The 12,973-nt window shown below is 43.1% G+C and overlaps 1 protein-coding gene across 4 annotated transcripts in view; it reads left to right on the top strand.

The window, feature by feature from the left end:
• Positions 1-839: 839 nt before the first annotated feature.
• Positions 840-12,973, top strand: part of DPY19L3 (dpy-19 like C-mannosyltransferase 3) — a 71,876-nt gene continuing 59,742 nt past the window's right edge. For 2 of the 4 annotated variants that reach the window (XR_016444280.1, XM_090063380.1), the window contains exons 1-3: positions 840-2,584; positions 3,410-3,552; positions 6,490-6,614. Coding sequence is in view for 3 of the 4 variants with exons in the window: in XM_090063380.1 (XP_089919506.1) it covers positions 3,432-3,552; positions 6,490-6,614 (246 nt within the window). In the remaining variant the exon portion in view is untranslated. The remainder of the gene's footprint in view (positions 2,585-3,409; positions 3,553-6,489; positions 6,615-12,973) is intronic. The other 2 variants (XM_090063381.1, XM_090063379.1) reach the window with 2 other exon arrangements.

Below are 12,973 nucleotides of genomic sequence, written 5' to 3'. Positions count from 1 at the left end.
CTTAAAATTTGACCAGAACTGGTGACTGTTTTTTCAGGCATGTGCCTTTTGCAGGCCTGGGAAACCTCACCCAAAGATGGCCAGGTTGTAAGCATCTGAAATATTGCAATGGCAGCATTTTAGAGTTTATCACCTAAAATCTCCAAAGAGTCTATGTTCCTGTATGTGAACAAACTGTACTCATTCCATTCTCCGAGTGACGTAGCATGATACTCTTTTAAGGACTGGGCTACAGGGGCAAAGATGGACCTAGGCCTTGGTTGGCTTATTTGGTAGAAAAGATCAGGGAAGGGAAAAAAGTGGTACCCACGAGAAAGTAAATTTAAACACAAAAGAAACAAAATCCAGATCGGGACAGTGTAGATTGGGACTTGGGGTCTGGTTAGGCTGTGACTGAAGGGGGAGAGTAGTAGGACTAGATGGACAAAGACACAGGAGATGGGGAAGAGAGAGAGCTGGGACTGGCTGAACAAAAAGACTGACAGAAATAGCTGAGAATGGAAGCGAGATGGCAGGGTGACACCAAGAAAAACTGGGGGACAGGGAAGAGACTGGCTGGACCAAATGGATTAGAGACCAGTGCAAGGGGAATAGAGTAAGACAAAACCTGAAATGAAGCTGGGGCAGAGGTTCTTTGTTTCTAGATCTTAACTTGCATTGAAGGACAGCTGAAACCACACCACTTTTCTAACTCACTTCTCTAAATGATGTAGATGTCAGAGGGATGCCACTTGACTACAAATGGATTTTGGAGTTGGCACGTTTTGCAAAGCAACATGATGCACTTTATTTTCCTGAACCATATTTAAAAACATACAAAGCAAATACAAAAATGTAAACATGATAGGAAAACAGCAATTAGACAATTTAAGACAGCAATTAGTAAAACAACAGTTTACTAATCTACTTTCCTCCATATTGAAAGTTTTTTAAATGACTACCAATTCAAATTTGCCACGTTCACAGTTGCCAGACTCCAGGGGCCTGACTGAATTTTACGGCGATGGTATGTTTAGCTATATTAAGAAGTTTGGGTATGTCTGACCATTCAGTTACACCTACACACTGGTTTGTTTTTAATGTATCAAACATTAGAAATAAATTACAATAGGGGACTTTTGATATGCTCTTCTCTCTAAGGAGGAAAAAAAAATCCATACTGCAAGTCTCCGTGGACTTTTGTTGGAGTGAGACTACACAAGAACATCTGTCCAGTATTTTATTTCAGGTGACTAGCAAAGACAGAGATGTCAGAAAATACAGATACAAAAGTCACGTACAGCCCAAGGATGGATGCTTGGAGAGATTCCAGCCTTCGCGGTGTGAGTACATTACTATTTAAGAAAGGAATAGCTTGTATCTGGACTTTTATTTCCTTCTGAGGACGACAAGCTGACTTGTCAGCAAGATGTAAGCTGTGTTTTGTCCAAGCCCTCCGTGTGGGTTCATAAACCCTCCACATATTGTTTCTCAAATCCTCTACAACATGGCATAATCAAAACCATGCCCTCTGACTTCCAGAAAAAGCGTCCCACGTGCTATTGCCCAAAGCAAGTAAGTCAGGCTTGTTTTCCTTCTCACGGCAGCAAGACTCACTCCTCCACGCGCTTTCACTTCAGACGTCCTGAGGGCCTGATTCCTTCCTGCCTTGCGCCAACAAATCCATGTTTCACACTCCCTCCGCTCCCCCTCCAGAAGGAAAGGCACTTCCTTCCTCCAGCGCAGCTGTCCGGCCCCTCCACACAGCGCAGCCGGGGGCTGGGACTCCCCAGGGCTTAGACTGCACCAAGCAGGCCTTGAAACCATGACGCTGGCTTGCAATGGGTGCAATATTATCCTCCTGCTCTTCCTCTTAGCAGACAGCATGATAGGCTAGTCGTCTTGTTAGTACAGTAAGAATGACCAGGATGGCCATCGTCATCATCTTGTGATGATTGTAATAACAAAAATAACTTGTTATTATTAATATGAATGTTACAATAATAATCACTCTTATTATTATTCATAGTATGACAGTAATAATGATGACATTGCTTTTATTGCAATTATTATTAGCAGCAATTGTTATTATTATTAATATTACGGTACTAATAATGATGACTTGTTGTTGTTATTGCAATTATTATCATTATTAGCAGCAGAGGGGCCTGGCCGGGCGAGACGAGTCCCCCACCCCCGGGCAGGCGGTGCCGCGTCCCGGCTCCGGGAGACAAAAGGCGCCCGCCCAGTCTCCCGCCTCCTGGGGGGCCGAGGCGGCTCCGCGCAGGCAGCGCCGGGCCAGGCCGAGCAGCCGCCTCGCCGCCCCGCCTGCGCCGCCCACCCGGCCTCGGCTCCGCCGCGTCGCCAGGTAGCGACCCCGGCGCGAGGGGAGGGGAGCGGAGCGGCGGGGCAGGCCGCGCAGAGACAGCCGTGCCCGGGGGAGGCCCCGGCCCCTCTGCGGCTCCCTCAGCCCAGCCCGGCCCCTTCGTGCCCTCGCGGGCTTCTCCCTCGGCACCTGCCCGTCCCCTCAGCGCCGCCGGGCCTCCTCCCCTGAGGGGGTGCTGGACACAAAGTCAGCCTGCGACTTCTGTGCTGGGCACCTGAGGTGGGTCTCGCTGTTTGCGTTTGTTTCCAGAGACGAGTTAAAAGAGGCGACAGTCGCTGGCGAATGGTGTCCGCGGCGGGGCGTGGGTGGGGATTTGTGTTTTGCATTCAAAGCCAGGATTCAGGTACAAAAATGACCGAAATTGCGTGGCTCGGTGTTGACACCCTCGGCAGTGAGATGCGGGGCTGTGGCCTTGCGCTGACTTGAGATCTCTGACTGTTGGTCCTTACGTATTTTTCTTATTCTCTCATTTTTGTGATTTAAAAAAAAAAGATACACAGTAGTCTAAACATTACCAAAAGGTAGGGATTTGTGCAGCTAAATTAATTCTGTTTTACAAAGTTATCCGTTCTCAGGTTTTCTGTTGCATCCAGTGACCCCCTCAAAGATCAAGGACTTTAAACTAAAGGACTGTTTTTTCTGAGGGCTCGGCACTTCCTGAAAATTAGGCCTTGTTTTAGCTGTCTTTGGTTGGACACCCACAATCATAAATTAGGAAAATCCTGAATTTCTGGACACCCAGTGTCACAAATCCTGGAGCCAGTATATGAAGTTAAGCTTGAGCATCAGTCTTCGTAGCATTGGCACCAGCGTTTCTTTTTCACTTATTTTTTGTGTTTGAGTTACAGAGACTGTCATTCTTGCTTTTTAATAAAACGAATGCATAAATTATATGAGTAGAACTTTTTTAGGCCTTTATTTACAATAAAATATGCTTCTGTTTGCTTTCATGGCCTGTCACACACTTCTCAGTGGTATTTGTCATAAAATGACAAACAAGTGTTTGGATTTGAATATTTATACTTTGGTGTATGCATGTTTTAGGAATCAGACTAAAGAATAATGTATGGAAGTTTCTGACATCATGACAACCATCAGACAGAGAAAGGGACTAAAAGTCACAGAAGTTGCAGAAGATCATCTTTCACAGAAGAAAAATGTGAAGTCTGATGGGAGAGTTCCATCTGGTGGGTAATTAAAAGGAATGTGGCATTATGGACTCTCACTAATGCTATATTTTTGGTACCTTCAATTCCACACATGAAGATTAGGTATCATATTAAAGAGTTTTCTAAGTATTGACAGAATGTAGGATAAAAACTATAATCAAAGGGACAAAGTGCCAGCATAGATTATGGCAATGTGGGGTTTTAGTCTATTTTCAAATGCTAGTTACAGTGAAATTATTTTTAACTTTGTTGTACCTGACATACACTTTAGCATCGTTTGATTGCTTGGCTTAGAATGTCATAGGACAAGATGACAGACCTACAAAACCACACAACGCGGTTAAATCTGGAAATGTATCCTACAAACAGAGCAGTGGTTCCCAATCTTGGGGTCATGACCCCATTTGGGGTCACAACAATAAAAAATGGGGTCGCACATGCCTGGGAAGAGAGACATGGGGGGCACATGCCTCCCAGATGTGGGATGCCTGAGGCAGGTTCAGGGCTCTACCCTGCTGCCCTCCCCTGAGACTTCCAGGTCAGGGCTCAGTGCTACTGCCAGGAGCCACATGCTGGCTGCGTTGCTGTGGTGAGGTGCCCCCTGCCCACCCAGCAGCAGCAGGGGCACAACTTTCTGCTGCAGCTACAGCTGCTGCTGGGCGGGCAGGAGGAACCTCACCATGGCAGTGTGGACGGTGTGGAGTTCCCGGCAGTAGCACCAGGTCCCACCCTCTGAGCTTCAGAGGCCCTGTGGGGAGGGCAGCAGGGCGGAGAGCCCTGAGCCCACATCCTCACCCTGCGCCTTCCTCACAGGCTCTGCTCCAACTGTGCCACCCATCTGCAAGGGGAGAGTACAAGTTGGGGGAAGAGTGAAGAGCTGGGCTGCAAGCTCTGCTCCAGCTGCAAGCTCTGCTCCAGCTGCAGCAGGTGCCACCTCCCGCTGCTGTGTGGGGGACTGCAGGCCACAGGCCCTGGCTCTGGTCCCATAGTCTAGGCAGCTTGGACCCTGGTGCTGGCAGGGGGCTGCAGGTTGTGAGTGAGGGGCCATGCTGTGGAAATGGCATCATATATGGGGTCATGTTGAGGGAAAGTTTGGGAAGCACGCGATAGAGGGTCTTGAGATAACATAAGCTGTGATTTTTTTAAATTTAAGAATTTGAGTGCCCCATCTGAAAGGAACTGGATTTGCAGTATAAAGGCAAACACAGGTTACATATGGAATTGGGGCTTTAACTGCAACCTGTTTGGTTTTTGTAGACTTGGAGTGTTACCTATAAAGTATTTTTTACTTTGTTGACCTCTCGAGATAATGAAGGACAACATTTCAAGTTCTTGTATGAAAATACTTTGAAAATTCACCCAGTCAATTTCATTGCTTTTTTATTTTTATGGGCCAAAACTTAGTCTGCAACCTCTGATCACACCTTTGCAAAATTCTCTCTTCTCTTGTATATATGTTTTGGATAGATGGGAAGCCATTTACCCAATTTATATTGTCTACTTATGCTATGGTCTAAGTCAGGTGTGGGCAAAATATGACCCTCAGGCCAGATCCGGCAAGTCAAGTAAATGGATCCAGCCTGTAAATGGGCAGGAGCTCCAGCTCTGGCAGATGTGTGGTACTGGGCAGCCAGGGCTGTTTCTGGTGTGCCAGGTGTGCTCGCACTCTCTCTCTCTCTCTCTCTCTCTCAGCTGGGGCTGCCGCTGGCGCTGAAGCATGAACCCATCTGCAGCTGTAGCACCTTCCCTCCTCCCTCCCTAAGTCCAGACCAGGCAGCTGCCCAAACAAAGATGCCATTTTCCAGGTGCAAGGGTCAGGGTGTGCTTCTGCTGCAGGTGGTTCAAGCTTCTGCTTTGGTTGCAGCCCACAGCTGTAACACGCCCCTCCCCTCCCCTCCCCACACCACTCCTGGAGCCTCAGCCTGGAAGCTGCTGTCCACAGCTGTGTTTGGGCACCTGTAAATGTGGCCAGAAGCTGCAGGGTCCAGACTCCAAGGGGTGGTGGGGTGTGCTAGAGCTGCAGGTGGGTGTACTCCGGCCACAGGGATGCAGTGGGGGATGCTGAACCTGTGGGTGGGTTCAGGCTTCTGCACTGGTCACAGCCCTGGGAGGAAGGGATAGAGAGAGAGGGAGAGGTGTGGCCCTCAACAGGTCACTAAAACTTATTAGAGAAAGGGAGAGGTATGGCACAAATAGCTGCCCACCCCTGGACTAAGTAGACACTTCCATCAAATCACATGTCCTTGCACAATATCTGAATCTTGCTTTTTTTGTTTCCAGATCATGGAGCGGGATTGAGTCTTAAATCAACTTGAAAAAGTCACTAATTTAAAACATAACGTAAAACATTTAAAATGTTACACATGAACAATAAACTGATTGAATGGTTTCATTTAAAAATGTGGCTTCTCACTGCATCATTATCAGAAGCTACTTTGATCAGTGCACAGCCTCAATGTGGAAACTTAATGGGATTATTAAACCTGAAATGCCATTTTTTTAAAAACCATAAAAACAGCATCTAAATTCAGAAGTTTAAAGAACAAGGTTTGATACCTTGCTTTGTGTGCTTCTAGCCACCTTCTGTATCATTAATTAAAAATGATGCCTGGGAGGATATTTCAGAGATTTTGTAATTTATATTTATACTCTAGATATGGTGTTTAAGTAGATCTGTATAAGATCACAGTGTTGTCTTATAAACTACAACTTTACATTTCCCCTGTGAAACATAGCTTGTCTCATTCTGCATGTGAATAAAACATTAAGTTTCTTATACCAGAAAATTCACAAATACAGTTGCTGTCCAGGGGTCTGAAAAGAGATCTCTTAATTACCTCCAGATTGCTTTGTAAAAGTGAGCATTTAAAAGAGGTTCAGAGATCTATGTAAAACAAGAAGAATTGTGAGTTTCTCAGTCCCCAAGTCAAATATTGTGTGTCTGACTTTACACAGGTGGAAAACTATGGAAGAGATTTTCGCTTATAGTTGGTGGAATAGTTGCTGTCTCCCTTGGGCTTCTCACTTCTGTTTATGTTGCTACACTACATGAGAATGATCTTTGGTTTTCCAATATTAAGGTAATGAAATTATTTTGATAATTTCATCTTTGCTTTCCTAGCACATTGTAACAATACATGCAGAAAGTTATTTAAGTTTCTAATTTGTCTTATGACTCATACATATGAAATACAGAATGTTCCAGTGTAAATAGCTTTCTCATATTCCAAATATGTATAAAACACCCCCCCCATAATTTCCTATTTTAACTTTCTTCCCTACTTAGTCAAATTGATATCCTTTCAGTCATTTCTCTGTTCCTAACTATGCTGTAAGCACTTGGCTATAATAAACCATGCTATTATTTTCATGCTATAAAAATGGTAGCTCAGTTGCTTACCTACAAATTATCATCACCTAGTACAGTGTTTCAGTGATCTATTGTATCTTGCTCTGCATTCAAGCTTTCTCTACACACTACTGTCAATGAACAACCCAAAACCCTGCTGATTTCTCAAAACCTTTTATATATATATATAACGCCAGTTTTTTAAAGAAAATTCCTACCCAAAGTCCTGGCCTGCAACAATTTCACAATGTTATATTTTTAAGATATATACACAATTTATTTTTAAGATTAAAGTGCTTATTCTGATACAACAGGGGCACAATCTTTGGTAACCCAGAAAAAAATATATTCATGTAATAGCTGCTTTTATTTGAAAACTGGAGCGTGTCTACATGAGACATTTACTGCAGTCCTGACTGCAGTAAACATCTCTGCATCTACACATGTGCCCCTATTAGGGCACAGGAAACTAATAAACTCTGCAACAAGGTAGTACTTGTAAATACAAGTACTACCCTGCTGCTGAGTTTTTTTGTGCCCAACAGTGTACATGTAGACACTGACTTAGCTGGTTGAGACATGATGGTGCTTCAGTGCGGAGGCTGCCTGCCAGCTAGCCCCATATTGAAGCACCCTCATTACCACCCAGGCCCTCTACTGCTGCTGAGCCTGGCTGAAGCAGCCCTGAGCTGGTAGGCTGACCCCTGGAGCTCCCTGCCAGCCAGGGCTGCTCCACCTAGGCTCCACATGCACCTGAATAAACTGGAGAGCTTACTACTCTGGAGTTAATTGCTCCCAGATACACGTTCAAATGGCATGCTTGGGAGCAATTAACTCTGGAGCAGTGAGCTCTGCAGTTTATTCAGGTACCACAGTTGTACATGTAAGTGCTCCCTCAGAGTAATTTTCATACATTAAGCCTCGCATCTTGCGAGTAAGGAAAGTATTAACTGGATTTTATAGTGGAGTAAATTGAGGCACACACAGGTTATTTAAATCAGTGGCAGAGATAAAAATTAAATTCTTAAACTCAGGTGACCTGCTCAGACTGCTAACCCAAGTATCCTTATACATCTTCTTTTTGTTTTTTAATACAGTACCTGAAATGGGAATTAAATATGTAATAACAACCCCATTCTTCTCTCCCTTGAGGTTCTGATGGGCCCATTCTTTTCTCTGCCAGTAGGACAAACACTTTTGAAAGGATTATTTTTGGTTTATTGCCATCTGCTGTTGTACAAATCACAACTCATGGCCAAAATCTACCAGAGAAGGTTTGTGTCCTATCTGCTGGAAACTTGGCGTAAAGGACTTTTGGGAAGTGTAGCTAAGGCTGCCAGAAAATATACTATTTTCTCTGCATACTCTCAGCAAGCACCACAGTAAAATTTAGTGAAGCCAGCAGTGGAATTAAAATACTGTCCATGACAACTGGGTCCCCAAAAGAAGGTTAGGAATGGTAAAATCCTTTTTCAAGGGTTGAAGCTTGTTCTCTTGCACACTTATGAACTCCTTAAGTGCAAAGGATGTGGCTAATGAAGAAAAATGCACACAGCCCTATGCCAACAGAAGCAAATTTGGCTCAGCAGTTCAGTTCTAAGAACACAGACTCTCTCCATAGGGACAATAAATAATTTATCCAGCAAACAAAACTTAACACAAACAGATTCTCTACTTAAGTAAAAATGGTTCTTGGCCAAATTCTCATTTAAAAGACTTACCTCCTCAAGCGTAAGTTTTAGGTAAGATTAGTTACACAGCTGCAGATCCTCTTTTGCATGTGTGGGATTTCCTTTTCACTGGAGGATCCCATGCTGACATTTTCCCCAGAATTCTTTGCAAAGGATGAGAAGCCAGTTGTATCCATATCTAAAATTAATCAGAAAAACAAACAGGTAATTTTCCTTTTAAAGACTTAAAAATCTCTTAGCATTTGTAAGGTACTATAATATATTTTATGCAGTATAGACTGTAAGGTGACTTCCAGCTTATGCAGCACATTACCACCTTTTTATCTTTTAACATCTTTTAATGTTTCCAAAAACAAATTAAAAGTTAATGAAACAATTAATGCTGTAGGTGTAATAAGGTTGTGTGACAGTTTGCATCTTTCATTGGACATAAGTAAAGTTCCTGGGTATATACCTCAGATAAGTACGAGGTTTGCTTTTGACTATCTTCTTTTTAGAGTAAATCTATAGACCCACAAATCTGCATATCTTAATGAATGGACAGAAATTTTCTTTTGGGAAAATTTAAGTAATTTTATAATAGTGTTAAGTATTTGAATTAGTTCAAGCTGACACAAGATGGCACTAGTAACTACAGTGATAAAGCAACTTCAGTCATCTTGCCCATACATAGAAAATGAGCTTTTAATTCAAGACTTGTTTTTTGTTATAATTGCATGTATTTTCTAATGCATTTGCAAACATACATGACCCAAAAACAACATTTTATAATACATGCTATTTACATGTACCTATGCGAATGCTTATGTTGTATCATTTCTAATAAAATATTTTTCCGAAACAGATGACAGTGGTCAAATTTTCAGTGAGCCTGAAAAATAACATGTACAAAACTTATACTTGCAGGTGTGCATTTACAAAGCTAATTGGTTACAATCAGTTATGATTTTTGCCTGTGCAAATATATATTTGCACATGAAAAGTAAGAGATTACTTCTCAAAACTTTGCTTCACATTATTAAATATGATAATTCAATAAGCAGGGTATCACACTCATCTGGCTATGTGGGCCAAATGAAGGGTGTGGGGCAAGTCTGTTGGCCAGATTAGACCCATAAACCAGCCGCACTGGACCAGTCTGGTTCAGGCAGCCCATGCAGGGTGCACCCTGAACCAGCCCTGCATGCAGTGTGCACTGGCACCAGTTTAGGACTTGCATGTGAAGCTGTCACAGGGCACACCCTGCATAAGGTGTCTCTACCAAACGGAGCTTGTGCACTGGCTCCAGTGCATGGGCCCAATATGGATTGGCCCTAGAGCCAGCATGTAGAGCCAGTCTTGCAGGGCACTGCATATAGTGCATACCATGCATCAGCCCCTGTACTACGTGTAGCATGCGCACCAGGTCCAGCCCCACACGCCACATGCAACGCATTACAGCCCCAGTCCAGGGCTTGCACTGCACATGGCACATGTGTGAGGTGCACACGGCATGCAGTGCCCATACCACGCCAGCCCTACATATGATTTTGCCAGTCAGGGACAGCCTGTGGACCCAGTCTGGCCCTGGAGCCAATGTAGGGCTGGGGCCAGCTCAGATGCCACATGCAACATGCACCCCACAGCCTCCTAATGCAGCTCATGCCACATGCAGCACACTAGGCCTGTCTGAGATCTTTAGGCCAGATCCTAGGGCTCCAGGAGCTGGATCTGGTCTGCAGGCCATATACTGTTCTACAGAATACTTTGTCAAAATAATACATGCTTCCTGTGTTGAGGACTAACTGTCCTTTTGCTTAAGTTAACACAGACCCTCCCAAATTTAATATTATTTAGAAAGTGTATCTTAGCACACACTTTCCTTAAGCTAGTCAAGCAAACACTGTTCTACAAATGCAAATCTTATAGGCACAAGTTCTAATATGTTTTATTTATTGTGAATGTTATGTGACAAGAAGAATAGAAATGAAGAGCCTGTTAAAGTTATGCTTCTTGATAATCGTTTTATCTCCAATAATTCTTCCTGATGTCCATCTATGCAACAGATAAGTATGTGGGCATCCATATATTGAGTAGGTTCTTTACTCTCTGCATTTTTTTTCCTTGCTTTTTCATTATTTTATGAAATGTCAGTATTTTCTAGATTCATAGATGCTAGGGTTGGAAGGGACCTCAGCAGATCATTGGGTCTGCCCCACTGCCTAGGCAGGAAAGAGTTTGGGATCAGATGACCCCTGCCAGATGCGTATCCAGCCTTCTCTTAAAGACTCCCAAGGTAGGGGAGAGCACCACCTCCTTTGGAAGCCCATTCCAAATTTTGGCCACCTGTACTGTGAAGAAGTTTTTCCTGATATCTAGCCTAAATCTGCCCTCTGTCAGTTTACCCCTAACCATACAAGTGGCCTTCCTCTGGACCCTCTTGTGTCTATCAACATCCTTCTTGAAGAACAGCACCCAAAACTGGATGCAGTACTCCAACTGCTGTCTGAACAGTGCCACACAGAGGGGAAGTAGCACCTCCTTGGTTCTATTTGTCATGTATCTGCTGATGCATAGTGGTAGCATATACCATATACTTATGAAGGCAGTTCATTTTAGTGTTTAACTAAATTTAGTTTTTAACAATTTAGACCTTTAAAATTTATGTTGAAATGAAATGGAAGATACCTGCATTTTCTCATGTATTTTATAGTTTGGCTGATGCATATATTTCTGTATTTTTAACAAAATTTCCTCAATGTTGTGTAGTAATAAGCTTTATTTTATTGCATGTCTCAGCATTAATTCCATAGGGAGAAAGAGTATAATCTAATCTTTGACATACACAATTATTGTGTGGCTTGGTTAATGAAGTAGAGGGGTTATTTTGCCTTAATTTTATTAAACATGGAATATTGGAATGGGATCCATGTTTAAACACATTCAGTGTTTCATTAACCCCAGTACCTACAGAATCCTGTAACATCGCTGTTGTTGTAAACAAAGAAAAATCTCCCTTAAAGCAAAGATTAATTTAGGATTCAGTTAGACATTTTATATTTTGGATCAGTGTAACTTGCATCTTTTTTTTCTGCTAACTGATCTAACTGAATAGACTGTAAAATTCTCAATATATGATTTGTGTACATGTTTGGCATTGCTAAACATCAATATACGAATAATATAAAGGCATCTAGTTCCTCTCTGGATTGAAATACTTTTTTTTATTCTTTTCTTCCATCTTGGATGAGTTACAATTAGCCAGATGGTGCAAACTTACATAAAACAGACAGCTAATAAATTGTATTTTAATGCTTTTAAATATCAGTTTGAAAGAAAACTGTTCACTGATAGAACAGATATTGATGTAGTCTAAATGTAAAACTGTAGGAGGTGGGATGCAGAGGTACATAATGTGGTTAGCCTTGATGCAACCTTTTGCGGCTCTCCCCTGTACTATTTGCCTTGTTGCAGTTTCTCCTTTTAATCTCCTTGTAGCAGAGATCTGGGATCTCCTCGTTTTGGTATCTGTCTTTCTTTGCTCTTTTATTGGCGTTTACTACCTTCCTTCAGTAGTCACTCTTTGCACACCTACATGGGCAGTCAATAACAAGCTTAAATAACAGTCCAAAAGGGACCAAACTAAGATGGCTTTTTATCCTTCCTGAGTCAGCTTCCTATTCTTTCCTGGTGTTTCACTATACAGACTGTCAAGGCACCTCCCACCCCAGGGAAACTTCCTTTTTCTAGGGATGCAGAAGCCAACCATCCTTCTGCAGCTCCTCTTCTCTCCCCCATCAAATCTAAGTTCTTTTGCCTAAAATCTGGGTGACTATATGTCTTGGTTTATCCAGGACAGTCTCAGATTTCGGAGGCTGGTCCTGGCTGGCTCTTGAATTAAAATGGATGTCCTAGAAACACAGGGGCCTTGCCCAGCATGCACCGCTGCCTTCCTGGTACACAGCTCCACCCCCATCAACTGGTAAGACCAACTTCCATATGGTCAGCCTACCGATAGTAAATAGCTGCAACTGTTCCATAGCGGGGCCTAATAGCAAACAGGGCCCTCTTTTCCCTAGCAGGTGAAGGTCATCTGGGAGGGTATCTGATTTTTCAAAAAGGGAAATCTGGGCCATACTTCCTTTTAGGATACGTTTATTCTTAGATTTTAAGGCTTGAAAAGATCGTAGAAGATTATTAGGTCCAGCCGCTGCACCAAGCAGGAAAGATAACTGGGGGTCAGGTGACCCCAGCAAGGTGACTGTCTAGTCTCCTCTTGAAGATTTCCAGGGTAGGTGATTGCACCACCTCTGGAGGGAGCTTATTCCACAGTCTGGACATCCTGACTGTGAAGAAATTTTTCCTAATGTTGAGCCTGAGTCAGTCTTCCAGGAGTTTGTGGCCATTACTTCTGGTTTTC

The sequence above is a fragment of the Crocodylus siamensis genome, chromosome 9, assembly GCF_052110815.1.
Source record: "Crocodylus siamensis isolate JL-2025a chromosome 9, ASM5211081v1, whole genome shotgun sequence".
Lineage (NCBI taxonomy): Eukaryota > Metazoa > Chordata > Crocodylia > Crocodylidae > Crocodylus > Crocodylus siamensis.
The sequence above is the reverse complement of the archived record's forward strand: the minus strand, read 5'-3'. Positions and strand labels throughout refer to the sequence as shown.